Here is a 19,278-nt window from a genome sequence, read left to right as displayed (position 1 = left end):
AGTTGAAAACTTCCCTAATATGGGAAAGGAAATAGTTAATCAAGTCCTGGAAGCACAGAGAGTCCCATACAGGATAAACCCAAGGAGAAACACGCCAAGACACATATTAATCAAACTGTCAAAAATTAAATATAAGGAAAACATATTAAAGGCAGCAAGGGAAAAAAAACAAATAACACACAAGGGAATCCCCATAAGGTTAACATCTGATCTTTCAGCAGAAACTCTGCAAGCCAGAAGGGAGTGGCAGGATATACTTAAAGTGATGAAGGAGAAGAACCTACAACCAAGATTACTCTACCCAGCAAGGATCTCATTCGTATGTGATGGAGAAATTAAAACCTTTACAGACAAGCAAAAGCTGAGAGAGTTCAGCACCGCCAAACCAGCTTTACAACAAATGCTAAAGGAACTTCTCTAGGCAAGAAACACAAGAGAAGGAAAACACCTACAATAACAAACCCAAAACATTTAAGAAAATGGGAATAGGAACATACATATCGATAATTACCTTGAATGTAAATGGATTAAATGCTCCCACCAAAAGACACAGGCTGGCTGAATGGATACAAAAACAAGACCCATATATATGCTGTCTACAAGAGACCCACTTCAGACCTAGAGACACATACAGACTGAAAGTGAGGGGATGGAAAAAGATATTCCATGCAAATGGAAATCAAAAGAAAGCTGGAGTAGCAATTCTCATATCAGACAAAATAGACTTTAAAATAAAGACTATTACAAGAGACAAAGAAGGACACTATATAATGATCAAGGGATCGATCCAAGAGGAAGGTATAACAATTGTAAATATTTATGCACCCAACATAGGAGCACCTCAATACATAAGGCAAATACTAACAGCCATAAAAGGGGAAATCGACAGCAACACAATCATAGTAGGGGACTTTAACACCCCACTTTCACCAATGGACAGATCATCCAAAATGAAAATAAATAAGGAAACACAAGCTTTAAATGATACATTAAACAAGATGGACTTAATTGATATTTATAGGACATTCCACCCAAAAACAACAGAATACACATTTTTCTCAAGTGCTCATGGAACATTCTCCAGGATAGATCATATCTTGGGTCACAAATCAAGCCTTGGTAAATTTAAGAAAATTGAAATCATATCAAGTATCTTTTCTGACCACAACGCTATGAGACTAGATATCAATTACAGGAAAAGATCTGTAAAAAATACAAACACATGGAGGCTACACAATACACTACTTAATAACGAAGTGATCACTGAAGAAATCAAAGGGGAAATCAAAAAATACCTAGAAACAAATGACAATGGAGATACGATGACCCAAAACCTATGGGATGCAGCAAAAGCAGTGCTAAGAGGGAAGTTTATAGCAATACAAGCCTACCTCAAGAAACAGGAAACATCTCGAATAAACAACCTAACCTTGCACCTAAAGCAATTAGAGAAAGAAGAACAAAAAAACCCCAAAGCCAGCAGAAGGAAAGAAATTATAAAGATCAGGTCAGAAATAAATGAAAAAGAAATGAAGGAAACAATAGCAAAAATCAATGAAACTAAAAGCTGGTTCTTTGAGAAGATAAACAAAATTGATAAACCATTAGCCAGACTCATCAAGAGAAAAAGGGAGAAGACTCAAATCAATAGAATTAGAAATGAAAAAGAAGTAACCACTGATACTGCAGAAATACAGAAGATCATGAGAGATTACTACAAGCAACTCTATGCCAATAAAATGGACAACCTGGAAGAAATGGACAGATTCTTAGAAATGCACAAACTGCCGAGACTGAACCAGGAAGAAATAGAAAATATGAACAGACCAATCACAAGCACTGAAATTGAAACTGTGATTAAAAACCTTCCAACAAACAAAAGCCCAGGACCAGATGGCTTCACAGGTGAATTCTATCAAACATTTAGAGAAGAGCTAACACCTATCCTTCTCAAACTCTTCCAAAATATTGCAGAGGGAGGAACACTCCCAAACTCATTCTACGAGGCCACCATCACCCTGATACCAAAACCAGACAAAGATGTCACAAAGAAAGAAAACTACAGGCCAATATCACTGATGAACATAGATGCAAAAATCCTCAACAAAATACTTGCAAACAGAATCCAACAGCACATTAAAAGGATCATACACCATGATCAAGTGGGGTTTATCCCAGGAATGCAAGGATTCTTCAATATACGCAAATCAATCAATGTGATACACCATATTAACAAATTGAAGGAGAAAAACCATATGATCATCTCAATAGATGCAGAGAAAGCTTTCGACAAAATTCAACACCCATTTATGATAAAAGCCCTGCAGAAAGTAGGCATAGAGGGAACTTTCCTCAACATAATAAAGGCCATATATGACAAACCCACAGCGAACATCCTTCTCAACGGTGAAAAACTGAAACCATTTCCACTAAGATCAGGAACAAGACAAGGTTGCCCACTCTCACCACTATTATTCAACATAGTTTTGGAAGTGTTAGCCACAGCAATCAGAGAAGACAAAGAAATAAAAGGAATCCAAATCGGAAAAGAAGAAGTAAAGCTGTCACTATTTGCAGATGACATGATACTATACATAGAGAATCCTAAAGATGCTACCAGAAAACTCCTAGAGCTAATCAATGAATTTGGTAAAGTAGCAGGATACAAAATTAATGCACAGAAATCTCTTGCATTTCTATACACTAATGACGAAAAATCTGAAAGTGAAATTAAGAAAACACTCCCGTTTACCATTGCAACAAAAAGAATAAAATATCTAGGAATAAACCTACCTAAGGAGACAAAAGACCTGTGTGCAGAAAATTATAAGACACTGATGAAAGAAATTAAAGATGATACAAATAGATGGAGAGATATACCATGTTCCTGGATTGGAAGAATCAACATTGTGAAAATGACTCTACTACCCAAAGCAATCTACAGATTCAATGCAATCCCTATCAAACTACCACTGGCATTTTTCACAGAACTAGAACAAAAAATTTCACAATTTGTATGGAAACACAAAAGACCCCGAATAGCCAAAGCAATCTTGAGAACGAAAAATGGAGCTGGGGGAATCAGGCTCCCTGACTTCAGACTATATTACAAAGCTTCAGTAATCAAGACAGTTTGGTACTGGCACAAAAACAGAAATATAGATCAATGGAACAGGATAGAAAGCCCAGAGATAAACCCACACACATATGGCCACCTTATCTTTGATAAAGGAGGCAAGCATATACAGTGGAGAAAAGACAGCCTCTTCAATAAGTGGTGCTGGGAAAATTGGACAGGTACATGTAAAAGTATGAAATTAGAACACTCCCTGACACCATGCACAAAAATAAACTCAAAATGGATTAAAGACCTAAGTGTAAGGGCAGACACTATCAAACTCTTAGAGGAAAACATAGGCAGAACACTCTATGACATACATCACAGCAAGATTCTTTTTGACCCAGCTCCCAGAGAAATGGAAATAAGAACACAAATAAACAAATGGGACCTAATGAAACTTAAAAGCTTTTGCACAGCAAAGGAAACCATAAACAAGACCAAAAGACAACCATCAGAATGGGAGAAAATATTTGCAAATGAAGCAACTGACAAAGGATTAATCTCCAAGATTTACAAGCAGCTCATGCAGCTCAATAACAAAAAAACGAACAACCCAATCCAAAAATGGGCAGAAGACCTAAATAGACATTTCTCCAAAGAGGATATACAGATGGCCTACAGACACATGAAGGAATGCTCAACATCATTAATCATTAGAGAAATGCAAATCAAAACTACAATGAGATATCATCTCACACCGGTCAGAATGGCCATCATCAAAAAATCTAGAAACAATAAGTGCTGGAGAGGGTGTGGAGGAAAGGGAACACTCTTGCACTGTTGGTGGGAATGTAAATTGATACAGCCACTATGGAGAACAGTATGGAGGTTCCTTAAAAAACTACAAATAGAACTACCATACGACCCAGCAATCCCACTACTGGGCATATACCCTGAGAAAACCATAGGTCAAAAAGTGTCATGTACCACAATGTTCATTGCAGCTCTATTTACAATAGCCAGGACCTGGAAGCAACCTAAATGTCCATCGACAGATGAATGGATAAAGAAGATGTGGCACATATATACAATGGAATATTACTCAGCCATAAAAAGAAATGAAATGGAGGTATTTGTAATGAGGTGGATGGAGTTAGAGTCTGTCATACAGAGTGAAGTAAGTCAGAAAGAGAAAAACAAATACAGTATGCTAACACATATATACGGAATCTAAGGAAAAAAAAAAAAAAGGCCATGAAGAACCTAGTGGCAAGACGGGAATAAAGACACAGACCTACTAGAGAATGGACTTGAGGATATGGGGAGGGGGTGGGGTGAGATGTGACAGGGTAAGAGAGTGTCATGGACATATATACACTACCAAATGTCAAATAGATAGCTAGTGGGAAGCAGCCGCATAGCACAGGAAGATCAGCTCAGTGCTTTGTGACCACCTAGAGGGGTGGGATGGGGAGGGTGGGAGGGAGGGAGATGCAAGAGGGAAGAGAAATGGGAACATATTGTATATGTATAACTGATTCACTTTGTTATAAAGCAGAAGCTAACACACCATTGTAAGGCAATTATACTTCAATAAAGATGTTTAAAAAAAAAATAGTTTGTCAGAAATCTTATTGATTAGACCACTTCTGAATAAACTGTGCTTCAAAAGAAAATTTAGATTATTTGACATTAGTCACGGAAGGAAATCATATGAAATGAATTATAAAATGAATTTTACGTTTATTCGTATCTCAAAATAGAGGTTGAAAAGATGTAGTATTTTTGGTTGTTAATTTGAAATACAATCATTCACTGCAAGAAAAAAGAGAACTAGGTTGTGTTAACAGGAACTTGGGGATACGAAGATGAATAAAACAATATCTCTTCAAGAACTCACAGTCTGGTATAAAAAACCAAACCTATAAATAAATAATTATGGAATGAATTCATGTTTTTTAATATAAGGGCCTGATATATTACAAATGGGCGTACTAAGTTCAGAGAGGGCTTGATACTGAGGAAGGTGGCATTGAGGTGGAAACCAAATGCAAACATCATTACACTTTAGAGAGTATTCAAGGATGATGCAATGGAAATCCACATAAATGATTTGTAGGTCCCTGTAGTGCAGCAATGACCTCATGGTCAAGGAAAGCAAAATAGTATTGTGATTTAAAGTGTTGTTTCTGAAGTCAGTCAACTTAGGTCAAAATCCCACTCTTTCAAGAATTACCTAGGGAATCATCTGTAAAATGGGGATAATAAAATAGCTTTGGGCAGTGATTTGCAAAATATGTTAATAATAGCGTGTAGCAGAGACTGACTTCCAGAATGGCAGTGTAAGGAATGTGGAAGATCCTCTCTCAAGTGAAAGAACCATTTTCCTGCTGAAAATTGTACACACACACACACACACACACCCCATTTGAAGTCTCTGGAAATTGTCCTAAGGGCATAAAAAGTGGAAAATCTTTTCTCATATAGGTTATCACAGAATATTGAGTAGAGTTCCTTGTGCTATACAGTAGGTCCTTTTTGGTTATCTATCTTATATATAGTAGTGTGTGTGTGTTCATCCCAAGCTTCTGATTTATTCCTCCCATACGCCAATAAAAAAAAGTGGAAAATCATCTATCTAATTAAATTTAGTAAATCTGTAAAAGAATGGTAAAATTTGGAGACATTTGAGCCATGGTCTAGTCACATGCTCACCTTTCCCCCTGCTCAATGTGACAGAGCTCTATTCTAGGTATATTCTAAAAAGACCAGGGCTCCCTGTCCCACCCAACACCTATTCTAGGGATGTATTTTCAAGTCAGGAGAAGCAAAGCACCAACATCTCTTATCCCCTCAGTTCTATATTGCAGAAGCTCTATTCCAGACAGGCATGGTCATAAGAACTGATTTCCCTTGTGCTAAGCAGCCCCTGCTTATAAGATGGAAGCTCTACTCCACACTCAGCAGGTTGAGAATAATGGATCCCTGAACATCCCCAACCAGGAACATTTGTATGGTAGAGATTTCAAGCCAGGAAGCAAAAGCAGAGAAGACCAGGAGCTACTATTTCCACCCAGAGCTCCACTCATAGAGTAGGGGTGTCACTTTGGGAGGAGAAGTATACTACTAGTCCCAGCTCCTGTTTAGTGGCACACACATTTTGCCCAGGAAGAGAAGCAAGAAGTAAGCTCTAAGAACAAGAAGCTCACTTAAAATGAATGACTATATTTGGAACAGAGTGTGTGAAAGTTCATGTCTAACGGTATTGCCAAAAGTAATGGGTATCTTACTTGCAAGCAATTAAGAGAAGGTTGATGTTCCATGATACACATAACAATAAGCAAAACTGTACACTGACTAGAAGTTTAGTGGAGAGACTCAGGGAAAAAGACAAGAGGAAGATTCCTACTGGTGTTGGAGTAGTCTCAAAACCTGGCAGCATCCTAATCCTGCAAAGCTCTTTTATAATCAAATTAGACTGTGGAGCAATCTATGCCCAAGTGTTTTGGGGGGGGGGGAAAGCAATCACCTAGCAGTTAGTGTAGGGTAACAGCTGGTTGTGATACCAATAGAGGCAGCAGATCAGCACAGGCTTTCCGAAATACTGCGCACATGCCCTAGGTTGCACTCTCTGAGAAGCAACATTAGACGCTGCATGCTGCAGGGAAAACAGACTTCACTGAACTAGTCACTAAACAAGTAAGAAAGAAAACAACAGCAACAAGCACTGGAGTGGTGGTGTGTGGTCAGTCTTAAAGTATCTAGAGTTGCTAAAATATATTATCTATAATGTTTAGTATTCAGCAAGAAAATTGTGAGACACACAAAAAAACAGAAAAGTGTGACCCATACACAGGAAAAGAAAGAGGCAATGGAAACTGCTTCTGAGGGGACCCAGATGTTTACCTTAGTAGACAAACACTCCAAAGCAACTATTATAAATATGTTCAAAGAACCAAAGGAAACTATATCAAAAGAATTAAAGCAAGGCCTCATAGCAGTGTTTCATAAAATACAGAATAAGAGAAATTATAAAAAGAACCAAATTGAAGTTGAAAAGTGCAATATCTGAAATGAAAAATTTACTGCAGAAGCTTAACAGTAGATTTGAACTGCCAGCAGAGAATCAGTGAGCTTGCAGATCAATCAATCAAGATTACACAATCTGAAGAGCACAGAGGAAAAAGAATGAAGAAAAATGAATGGAACCTCAGAGAAACCTGCTACATCATTAAGCACACCGACATATGAATAGTGGGAGTACCAAAGGAGAGGAGAGAGAGAAAAGAGCAAAAAAACATATTTGAAGAAACAATGGTCAAATACTTTTCAAATTGAGGACAAATATTAATATGAACATTCAGGATGCTCATATAATCCCAAGAAGGATAAACTCAAAGATACTCACACCTATACACTTGACAGTAATAATGTTGAAAGACAAAGACACATTGAAAACAGCAACAGGAAAACGATGCTTTAAGTATAACAAAACTACAATGAGATAAACAGCAGACTTCTTATCAGAAACAATGGAAACCAGAAGGCAGTAGGATGGTATATTCAAAGTGCTGAAGAAAAAACAAAACAAAACAACAACAACAACAAAAAAACTGTCAACCAATAATCTCTCCTGGCAAATAAAAACCACAGTGAAATACCAGTTTATGTCCATTAGGATGTCTGTAAGAAAAAAAGGTGGAAAAGAACAAGTGTTGTCCAGAATGTGGAGAAACTGGAACTCTTATACATTGCTGGGTAGACATAAAATGGTGTAGCTACTGTGAATAAACAGTTTAGAATCTCCTAAAAGGTTGAGCTTAGAGTTTCCATAGGATCCAGTAATTACACTTTCTAGGTAAATACTCAAGAAAAATGAAAACTTATGTCTACACAAAAACTTGTACACAAATGTTCATAGCAACATTATTCACACAACCAAAGAAAATACAAACAATGTCTATCAATTGATAGGCATTAAAATAAAAAGTGGCATATGTATACAAAGGATTATTATTCACTAATAAAAATAATGAAGTCTTTAAACATGTTACAACATGGATGAACCTTAAACACACGGTATACTAAGTGAAAGAGGCTAGTCACAAAAGACCACGTATCGTACGCTTCCATTTATCAGAAATGGCCAGATTAGGCAAATCTATAAACAAAGAAGACAGATTAAAGGGTGCCTAGGACTGATGAGGGTTTGAGAGAAATGGGGGGGACTGGACTGTACTGCGTTTTGTCTGTTTCTTTTTTGAGGTGATGTAAATGTCTCAGATTAGATTGTGGTGATGTTTGCAGAAGTCAGGGAATATACTAAAAAAACACTGAATTATACATTTTCAAGGGGTGAAACTCTATGATACGTAAATTATAACTTAATAAAGCTGTTAAAAAAATAGTACCTATCTCTGAGAGTTATCATTAGGCTAAGTAAGATAACAAATGGGAAGCTATTAGGCGAGTATTTGGCAAATAACATTCAGTAACTTATTACTGTTCCTTCTGCTACTGTTATTGTCATCATTGTTTCTTACACTGTAAGAAACCCAGTAATTCTATCCATTATTTAACAAGTATTGAAAAGCACCTGCTGTGTGACACACATTTATGTGCTTGTGATTGGTAATCAGAACAGATTTGTGATGTCATTCTGGTAGAGACATAAGTATAACAGATACTATTTTCTTTTATTAACCTTATTTAGCAAAACGAGAAATATCTTGAATCAATATACTTGGTGGCAATGTCGGAATGACTCTAGACGTCATTTTAGGGCTTACAGACCTTATTTAGTTTACTATACTTGGGCTTCATATACAAATATTAATCTCTGAACAGTCATGGATGGTGTTATCAAGGATTCCATGAGCCTGACTGATCTCCATCATCTTCCCTGAGATTGCTTGCTACTCCTCCATTCATGAGTATCACATTCCAATTCTACAATAAGGATTCAGCTTGGACAATATTTCCTCCAGAAACCTACCCTGATGCTGCCGTCTCTCACCGAGGTAGGGTGAGGCATCTTCATTTCAGTTCTCCAAGCACCCATATTTGTCCTTATTTTATCACTCTTCAGTAAAATTGCCTATTCCCTGCTTGTCTCATCAGACAATACACTCCTTGGATGCAACTTTGACAAGCTCCAGTGAGACACACTTCTGAAGCACATGAGATTCATTATTCACATGAGATATTCAAAGTAAAATGCTCATTTTAGTTTTGTATTTCTTCTTTAAGAATATGTATTTACTAAAAATATGTATTTACTATAAATTAGAACCACACTCCTGACTCCCATCAGATAGCTGAGTCATCTAGAAACCCAGTTAAAAAATGCTTAACTGAGATCTACCTGGAACTTTAATTAGAACCTGAAAGAACCAAGAAGAACAATAATAACAAAAAGGAACCATCATCTAATGCAAAAGGTACGCTACTTTTCTTCATGTGTGAACAGATTTGAAAGAGGACAGACGGGGTAACCATCAATCAGGAAAGAAATAACAGACTTGGCAACTACTTGAGGGGCATTTCCATTCAATAACTTTATTATCTGGCTAAGAGAGAGGACTTCTTAATCCTCCCCTTTTCTTCTTTAAAATGCCTTTGATTTGTCCTGTCATATGGCAAATGCCCCTGGATCTCACACTCATAAGTCTAGTTGAGGTCATGTTTGTAGTGACCATCTACAGACAAAATATCACTTTAGTTGGAATTAATGTATTCGGAAGATGAATGGTGAAAGCACACAGCTTTCTATTGCAGTCACCAAAATATTACATTCCAGTGTTTATTATCCAGAGGAGTCTTTTTTCTGTTCTTTTCACTTCTTTATCTTTCATGTAGTTGTCATTTACAACTTTCGCTGTTAACTCCCATTGAGTTCAAAGAGAGCCAGAAATCTCAAGCTGCTGCCAGCCAACTCTATTCATGGGACAGACTACAGGGCATAGCTCAGCCATCACTAGGAAGCCTTGGCTCACAGAGGCCAGGGGCACCCATGAGCCTGCACCCCTGCTGGGTTAATGGGAAGAAAGCACCTTGCCCAGTCTCCACAAACAAACCCAAGAGTGCTCTGAAGGGCATGGCACATCTCCTTACCACACAGATGGCTTCCATTTCTGGTCTGAGTGAACCTTTGTTGAAGAAAGCCAAGGAAGAGATATCTTCCTTTAGTGCATTACATGAAGAGTTCTATCTCTTTCATTAAGAAAGATCTACTTTTCTTGAGAGAGCATGGGAGAAATCAACCACACTGTCCTTATGCTTAACAAGTGTGCCAAATAACCACCACCCCACCCTTGGCAATTCCCCATTGTATCCATTCTCAAACCAAAAGTCTTTCCAAAGAAAGTAGATATGAGCCCAGCCCATACTGAATTCCCCCTACAAAGCAGAATGTTAATATTTTTTAAAAATCACAGGACATAGCATTTCCACATATTTAGTATTTTAAGGAATTGGTTATTATTGTGCCTTCAGCATCCAGTATTCACATACACGTACACAAAATCCTTATGAGATGTAGAGTCTGAATTATCTCTTTTCAAAGAGGGAAAGGAATAAGACAGGCTTAGATCATTTTCTGGAGATGTAACAAATGTTCAAAAATCTATTTGCCAAACCTTTAACATGATCAAGACCTTATTGTTTGGACCACACATTTTCACTCTGCTACTTATGTCATGTCTCCCTCATCTGTGTCTGACTAATCAATTTGTGTCCAAGAATCTAAGCATCTACTAAGCTTTCCTTCCCAAAAGTTACGGAAATATTCTAAGAAAAGTAAAAGATAAGCCATTAAGGTTTCAGCTTAGGTCAGCCTGAGGGATTTAGGTACCTTCTCAACTTGGCCAGATACTCCTCACTCTAGGATCCAAGCAAAGGGGACCACCTGAAGCATCTAAGGATGTTTAATGTCGAACTCAGATATTAAGAAAATGAAGAAAGCACTAATAGAATCTTTAGTCCAATAAGACCAGCACTGCCCTGCCATGGATTCACCACTGTTTTTGAAATGAATGTTCTAATCTGTAAATATATTACCAACATCAGAATGACAGAAATAAACTGCTTTCAAGCACATGGCCAATCAGTTGAATACTGTTGTTCTATTCAAGATGAGAACATTCCTCCAGTGCTAGTAAGTGACCAGCAAGTTAGAGTAACCAGTAAGTCAGAGTAAAACCATCCCCAAAGAAGTCAAAGTCTTCAGACTTGGCCGTAAGTTCTCACGCAGTTTTCAAACTGCAGTGCTCTGCCACAATCGTTGTAGACCAATGACAACAGAAGGCGGAACCTGGGTGCTGTTTCCAAATTGGGGATAGGAAGCGCCCAGCATATCTTAGAAAGCATTGCTTGGCAATTTTCCTCCTGCTTTGAGAGATCAAAGGAATCTGTACTGCAATAATGGGAGGAGCCCAAATCTTGTCACTTGCTCCCTTCCCCACATCCCTGCCCCTGCGGTCTCACAACAGGCGACAACAACTGTACTCACCAAACCTTTGCAGGTCGAAAGAGCCACTGAGGAATTTTTGTGGGATCGTAAGGAGCCTTGATAAAAACAGAAATCCTCAGGCGGGAAAGTCTGCACCGACTTAGTGCCCCCCTTTCCCAAAGTCTGTACGAGAAATCCAGGCGCCACCAGCTTGCTGGAAGTTTTCAGATCCAGGTGGAAGTCGTGCCTGAAGCCTTTCAGCCGAAGGTGCAGAGAGTCAGCTCCGAGCTGGGCCAGCGCCCTTTTCCTCCTCTGGGGGTGCGTGATTTCATGGGACACGTAGTCTCCATTGTGGTCAACCTCGTAGGGAGACACCAGGTCATACTCTGAAAGTGAGAGAGGGGGTTTGGCTGAGTAATTTCAGAATTCTGAAAAGGATCAGGAAGTCTTTGAATATCATTTACTACCGGATAGTATTTTCACCCAGCAAAAAAGGATGGAGGAAATGTCAACAACCACTCAGCCTCAAATCCGAACTACAGAAAGCATAAAATCGGAGTTAAAAGGGAAGATCTTAAAAGGGGCCTTTTGGGAAGTCACTGTTGTTCCTATAATGTGTTATTACCAATCCAGCAAATGCTATGACACTTCTAAGGAGAAACAGATTACAGACCAAATGAAACTAAGAATGGGCTTTTCAGATTACAGAGTAATTACTGTAGAGTAATTATAATGTCATTATTTTTATAGCTTTAAATATTCCTTTAGTCATGTTGTCTTTTACCAACATCTTCGGTCTATTGATTAGAAAGTTTAGCTTAAAAATACTGATCATTTTTCAGAAAACAGTTAAAAATACAAATATGATGGACATTCTTTGGCATTTAGTTTTAAAATATTTAATTATTAAATTACTGAACTACAGCAGAAAAGGCAGAATGCAGGTATGGTAGATGCTCAGATGTGTCTTTTCTCCGAATGAAAACCACTGCTGAGCCTCTGACTGGCCTGGCTTCTTGGCATTTCACGCTTCAAGGCTGTTCAAAGACATGCACCACACTCTTCTTCCAATTCTAACTTGTATTATACCAGGCCAAAGTGTATTCAAATAAATGATTTATTTTTAAAAAGTCAAGAAAACCCCAAGGAGCTAACAGATTTGGGGCACCCATAGGATCTGCCAGGCTTCCGTCACAGACAGTCTTATAGTTTTGCATTGGGGAGCATTTGTGTCATTCCCTTCTCCGTACAAAGTATGGAGAAAACATCTGTAACTCCACCAGAATCCTGGACGGTGGCCCTCACCTGCCTTTCTCGAAATATCGTAGCTGTCTTCTCCAAAGAGGTTTCTTCCCTTCTAGCATCATGCAGTTTTCATTGCTTTGACAGAGATTCTTCCTTTCATTCCCACCATTAACACATCATCTCTGTCATCCAGAGGTCAGGGAGAGGTTGTTTCTGGGCGGGCAGGACAGACATGGGCTAGAGACCTAGGGGTGGGCTTCACGCCACAGGTAGGATCTTCCTGCACCGCCACGTTCTAAACTCGAACCTGGACTTTTAGACCATGCGAAGGTAGATTTGTCAAAGCTGAGGCTACAAAATACTTCAGTTAACACTCTGTTAGCTTGGCTTCTCCCTTTCAGATATTTAAACATATCTTGTGTGTGTCTCCATCTGCATGCCAGCGATGGACCTTCGGAGAGGGCCGGCCTCCTCGCCTGCATTTTGTCTAAACACCAGAAAATAACAGGCCAACAGGATGTCAGGCTTTCTCCAAGCTTCCTCTGAGATGGCTTTGAAATGGACGTCAGACCCAAGTCCCAGAGGGCTAGCCCTACACTGAGGTAGAAAGTCCCCAACGATTCAAAATGCAGCTTCCCCTTACGTGTATAACAAGACCTGATTCTCATATTCTCATCCTGATTCTAACATCCTAAGAAATTATATATATTCTCCTTTTATTACCAATATATGCTCTCGGGAGACTATTCTGTTAGATACTTAATAACCAGGCCTTTAGCATGAGTTGGACATGCTTCTTGGAGCCATGAGATAAAATAAAATAGCGTCCTACAGAAGTGCTATTTGGTCATAAGTGAACAGTACTCAGGTAAATTATTTTTTCTGCAGAAAGTAATTTTTCTTCACAACCAGAACTCTTTTGGTATAGGTACTTGCCCACGTGTCCCTGGGCCATCCTGGAAGGTATCTGAAAGGTTACACTGGAACAGAGAGGGTGGCAGCCAGGGGATGGTTATAAAAGGCATGTGTTTGGCTTTGGGAGAGACAGAGAAGGCCAGGGATGGAAAGGCACTGTCCAGAGTCCCCTGGGCTGAGGCCCACGGCAAGGTGAGAGTCAGAGGCTCGGCAGCCAACCCATCAGGCAGCAGGATAACCAAAAGCTTAGCGATGGTCTGTTTGAGCCCAGGCTTCCTGTTTCCTCAGGTCAAAGGGCCACTCCTGGGCCCACAGGCCTGCCCGCCATCCTCAATGCAGGTAACTGGTGAACTGTGGCCCATGCACATTAGACAGGCAGCAGGTTCTGGCTGGCAACTCGACAACCAACCTTGGAAATACATGTCAAAGCAGGGCACTTGCGTCTGCTAAGGCAAAATACATTGGGATCATTTCATATTTTACTTAGGAAAATGAGAAAGTAAAACAAATCTGCTTAAATTCTATGCAATGATAAAAAAATATAGGGGGAAACAAATTAGGAATGGATGTGCCTGGTGCAAGTATATGATCACAGTCTGTTCCCGGCTACTCCTAAAAAAAAGTGAAAAGCACTTGCTCATTTAGTTTGCATTTTTCCAAACCACCTTCCTCATCCCCGGTTTTCTGGACTCAGGGGAAAAGCTGGTGTGTCGTGGTCCTGTTAATACCTTTCTTCTTGCCCTGCGGGCTCTCAGGGAGTGTCTGCACCTCACACTAGCCTGTTTCCATCCCAACAGAGGTTGTGGAATGAGGACAAAGCATGTGGACTGTTCCAAACACTCGCTAATGAGCAGATGTATTGCACATAAAAAGATGATTACCATTAAAAGGTCATTTTTACGACCTTTACTTTGGAGGGCATACACTCTTTACCCTTTATTGGGAGGGAGACATATAATATCTATTTTTCAAAATGACAACTTTTAAGCCCCTTGTACAGAAACGCACATGTTGTGCTGGTACATCTTTCACAACCAGCTACGGGTGGGGGTCATGGGGTAGCCTGGTTGAAAGCATTTGCCAATTTCCCTGGTATAAATACTCCCACCATGGCTAATTTCAATTACCATGTGACCTCACTGAACACGGAGTTTAGAGGTTTGCACGGTAGCACGCCATTATAAAGTATTTCCACCATACAGAGGCAATATAGGCAAAGAACGTCAAGAGAATACGTAAACTCAAAACTTAAAGAATTGTGAAGTGATGAGTTTTCAGTGTTTTAATCTTGTTTTTAATATTATTTATTTCACCCAAGTTTACCTATTTTGATTTTCAGCACACTAGCTCACAAAATTCCTGACAAGGTAACAATCAGCTCTGGAGAACTGGCCTGACCCTGCCCAGAACACCAGCTCCAACCACTGCAAAGCCACTCCTTGTAACCAGTTAACAATCCCTTCTGAGAATGACGGTGCACATGGGTGAAAATTTAGTCCAGTGGTTCTCAGCGGGGGGTGCTACCCCTCACCCCCGCCCCCAGGAGACACTTGGGATGTCTGGAGACATTTTGGTTTTCACGAAAGGGCAGGGGATAGTGGTGCTTTGGGAATGTAGTGGGTGAATCCAGGGAGGCTGCTACACATTCTTCCATGCACAGAACAGGTTCCCATAACAAAAGGTCAAGAGTGCCAAGGCAGAGAAACCCTGATTTCATCAAAGAGCAGTCCTTAGTGCAGATATGCACTGTTGGTTATGTATAAATAAATGTGAAAAGGGTCATAGCTAAAGAATTCAATGAATGAACAAAGTAAGCATAGCTTCTCCCCATGCAGAAGGCAATGTATCATTGCTATAAAATGACAATTTTGAACTAACTCTTGAGCTTATGTTTTAAGATTGTAATCCCACAAACTACCGGCTTGTGATTTCAAGAAAAAAGAATTTAATGAGATTCCTGATCCTTGAGAATCCCTGAAATAAGACCTCGGTCCTACACAGGTTTTTCTAAGGAGGAGAAATTCACACATGGCTGCTTCAGTCAGCACCCTGATCTACTTCATTTCAAAAGGTGTTTTGACCACAGCATCAAGTCTAGGAAGACTCCAGTTCCAAACTGAGGGCATGAGATGTGGAGCACCTGTGAGCATGCTAGGGGCTGCTGGTACCAGCTGCGGAGAACAGATTTTGCACAAGTCCTAACTCTGTGTTCAATGGTATCACATCCATAGCTTGAAATCAGCCATGGTGGGAGTACTTACCCCATGGGAACCAGCAAATGTTACAAAATCAGAGGCCTGGAGAATCTGTTGTTAAACATTTACTAGCACATCCCTGGGCCAACCTGCCCCATCTCAAGGCACGTGAATGTGTGAATATAAATCAATATATACTTTAAATTCACACACACAAACACAGATCTCTCATGTCCAATGAAACAAAGTTCTAAAGAATTTCTGACTCTTGACCTGGAAACTTAATTTACTCTAGATTTTTAAAAGTTAACAAACTCGTGCTATGTGTTTGCTCTTAACAAGACCCGCTATTATTATGACAAAGGTAAATTTGTAGGAAAAGCATTCAAGGCTCCCATTAAGGAAAAGCTATGCTGAATCAGCCAAAATGCAATGCGTGTACTGAAGGTCTGAAAATAGAATTGACCTCAATGAAGTTATCTATTGTTGCCTCACAGAATACATGGAGTTCTCTTTCTTATTGCATAATTACTCCAGACTCCCAGGAACACTGGCAATATAGGTTGAAATATGTGTTAAACACACCTTATGGCCAAAGAGGTATTTCAAAGGCAACTCTGGGTTTTGAAGGGATACCCAGACATCCAACAGTAAACTAACCACAGCATCACACAAAGTCTATTCCACATCTGCTATCCTAGGTCAAAAGAGGTAACACTGCTGAGAAGATAGAGTCTTTCTCTGGTCGTGTGAAAGCTTTCCACTGAAACCCACTCTCTCACCTTAGCCTTTTGTAATTGAAGACCTAAAACACCTGCACCGTGAGGGATGAGGGAGTGGTGTGGCCACTAGGCTAGAACCTCAATGATGATGGCTCCCACCTACCCCCTGAGGTTCTGACCAAGCGAGCTAAGTGGTTGTCATGGGAACGCTGGGCTTGTGACACCAGCTGAGGTGCCAGGTGATTACAGCCACATGCCTGCCAGGCTGGAGTCCAGCTTGCAGGACGCTCTTCCCAAGGAGAAGGGCACCCTTGGGCAGGAAGTCTTGGCTTCTCCTCCTGGAAGTGGTTCTCTATCTCTAATGCTCTTACCTCACAGAAAACCCCATAACTACTAGAAAACACTCTGAAAATTCTCCTGAGACCTTCAGGAATTTTCATGATTTTAGAAAACTAGAATTTTCACAAAAATCTTTTTTTTTTTTTTTAATGTAGGGGAAGACAACTAACTACAATATAAATAACTACATACTAGAATGAATCGTAAGAGAAACATTAAAGAAGACAAGGGCAAGCCCAAGGAAGTGAGCTTTAAATAGATAACTTTCTCTTGCAAATACATAGTGACAAGTAATTTTTAAACGTTTTCTAGCATTTACATCTAGCGCCCTCTGGTGGTCGCGGAAAAGTTCCTATGTTCCCGCGTTAATCGGATTTATCACTATTGATAGACTCTTCATACAGCACTCGGGAGGAGAGAATTTCAATAATTAATGCATATATTAAATGATTGTCTTTATGGAATTTTATCAAGATGAAGAAACTACACTTAGGAATTCTGGATTATCAACTCAAATTTTCTAGGTTTTCTGAAAATATGTTGGGATAATAAAACCTAGTTCTTCCTCTATAAGTCACTAATAACATTTGAGATGGCAATGCATTGTTGGAATTGATGCAAAGTACTCATATTTAGCAATTGCCAGTGGACTGCGTTCAGATTAAAAACCCGGTAGCAACCGACGTTCCACACCTGCTTTCCGGTTTACCTAAAAGTAGTTCAGGACAGAGAGGTCCATCCCCTGAGGCATGAAATGATAAATGCCGCTTGTGAGCACTGCAAGTAAAACCACACACTGCGCAAAGATCAGACTTGTTTTTTGGCAAATCATGACACAGGACTTGGACATTGTGACGTCACAAAACGCTAATTACCCATTCCGCCAACTCTTGAAGACCATCCTTTTTGAAACTAAGGTGATAAATACTGAGCAAAATGACTGTCTTTTTGTCCCCTGCTCTGACAGTGAAGGATGTTCATTTTAAAAGGCCAGAGGGGGAACAGGAGGGGGAGGGGACGCGGGGATGGAGAAAGGCATAATAAGCTCTTTATAATAATAAGCTCTTTATAATTGCTGTGTATACATTAATACAACTCCTAGATTATTTCTTCCTGCTGTAATTGTGTGTGTGTGTGTGTGTTTTGTTTGTTTGTTTGTTTTTTAATAAATACATTCCCTTGCTTTCTTCCCTAATGTTTATGGTAATAACGCTGGTAAGCCATTTCTGTTTTACAGGGAAACAATATAAATATTGGTGAAAGTTGACTCAGAGGCGATCGCTCTTACGGTTGGAAAGAAGCACGGCAGCACCTTACAGAGAATTCCCAGAGTTACGGACATTTGCAGAGCCTGGTAAAGCAGCCTTAGCGGGTTTACAGGCTGCTGCAATGCAAGGATTCGAACCCCCCTCGCGCACTTACCGCCCTTTTCCACCCAGCCCGGCCACTCCGCGGGGCCAGGAGGACGCCTGACGCTCGGGCTCCCCGGCGAGGCCGCTGCGGATCCCACGGCGCACGCAGGTGCCTGCTGGAAAACAGCGGCGACACCTCGGTGAGAGGGGGGCTGCGCGAGGGGAGCTTCGGGGGACCCTGCCCCCGCAGCCGGGGACTCACCTGCACACCCACCTGCGCCAGCAGCAGCAGGCAGAGCGCCGCGCAGCCGGGGGCCCGCATGGCCGGGCTGCCCCGCGCGCCCTGCGCCCGCAGCCGGCGCTGCGCCCCCGCGGCGAGGACGCACGGCTCCATCCAGGGGCGCTCGCAGGGGCCCGGGGCCGCGGGATGCTGCCCAGCCGCGCGACCGTGCAAGCGGGCACCGAGGACCAGCTCGACCGGCGCGCAGGACGGTGTCCCGCAGTCACTGCGCCGCCCGCGCCGGGGTTATTACTGCGGCTCCGCGCCGCGCTGGGGGCGGAGTGGCGGCCGCGGCGGCGGGGGCGGCGGCGGAGAACCCGCCCGCACCGTGGGAGAGCGGGGGAGGGGGAGGGCGAGGGCAGGGCAGGGGAGAAAGGAGGGGGGCGACAGAGGAGCGAGGGGAGGAGGACCGGGGAGAGCCCGGGCGCTCGCTGGCCCGCGGTCAGCGCCTCGCGGGCCGTCCCGGGGGCACGCGGGTGCAGAGGGGGCCGCGAGCGCGGGGCGGCGGCGTCAGCAGGTCGGGCCGCCGGCTCTGCTCCCCGGACCTGCAGTCCGCGCACGGCTGCACTGGCTGGCACCTCGCCGCGCTGCGCCCCGCTCTTCCCGATGCCCGCTCCCGAGGGCCGGAGCGGCGCATCCAATGGCCGGACACCTGCCGCCCGCCGGAATGCGGCAGAACGGCGCCTGGGTCCCGCTGGGTCCGCCTTCCCACCCCGTGGG

At 41.5% G+C, this 19,278-nt stretch overlaps 1 protein-coding gene across 1 annotated transcript in view; it reads right to left on the bottom strand.

Annotated features, from left to right (window-relative positions):
• Positions 1 to 18,672, bottom strand: part of ADAMTS16 (ADAM metallopeptidase with thrombospondin type 1 motif 16) — a 162,221-nt gene extending 143,549 nt beyond the window's left edge. Inside the window, exons 1-3 of the mRNA XM_036845990.1 lie at positions 18,541 to 18,672; positions 18,349 to 18,454; positions 11,571 to 11,896 (exon numbers count right to left, since the gene is read on the bottom strand). Coding sequence (XP_036701885.1) covers positions 11,571 to 11,896; positions 18,349 to 18,454; positions 18,541 to 18,672 — 564 coding nt within the window. The remainder of the gene's footprint in view (positions 1 to 11,570; positions 11,897 to 18,348; positions 18,455 to 18,540) is intronic.
• Positions 18,673 to 19,278: the final 606 nt, after the last annotated feature.

The sequence above is a fragment of the Balaenoptera musculus genome, chromosome 3, assembly GCF_009873245.2.
Source record: "Balaenoptera musculus isolate JJ_BM4_2016_0621 chromosome 3, mBalMus1.pri.v3, whole genome shotgun sequence".
Lineage (NCBI taxonomy): Eukaryota > Metazoa > Chordata > Mammalia > Artiodactyla > Balaenopteridae > Balaenoptera > Balaenoptera musculus.
The sequence above is the reverse complement of the archived record's forward strand: the minus strand, read 5'-3'. Positions and strand labels throughout refer to the sequence as shown.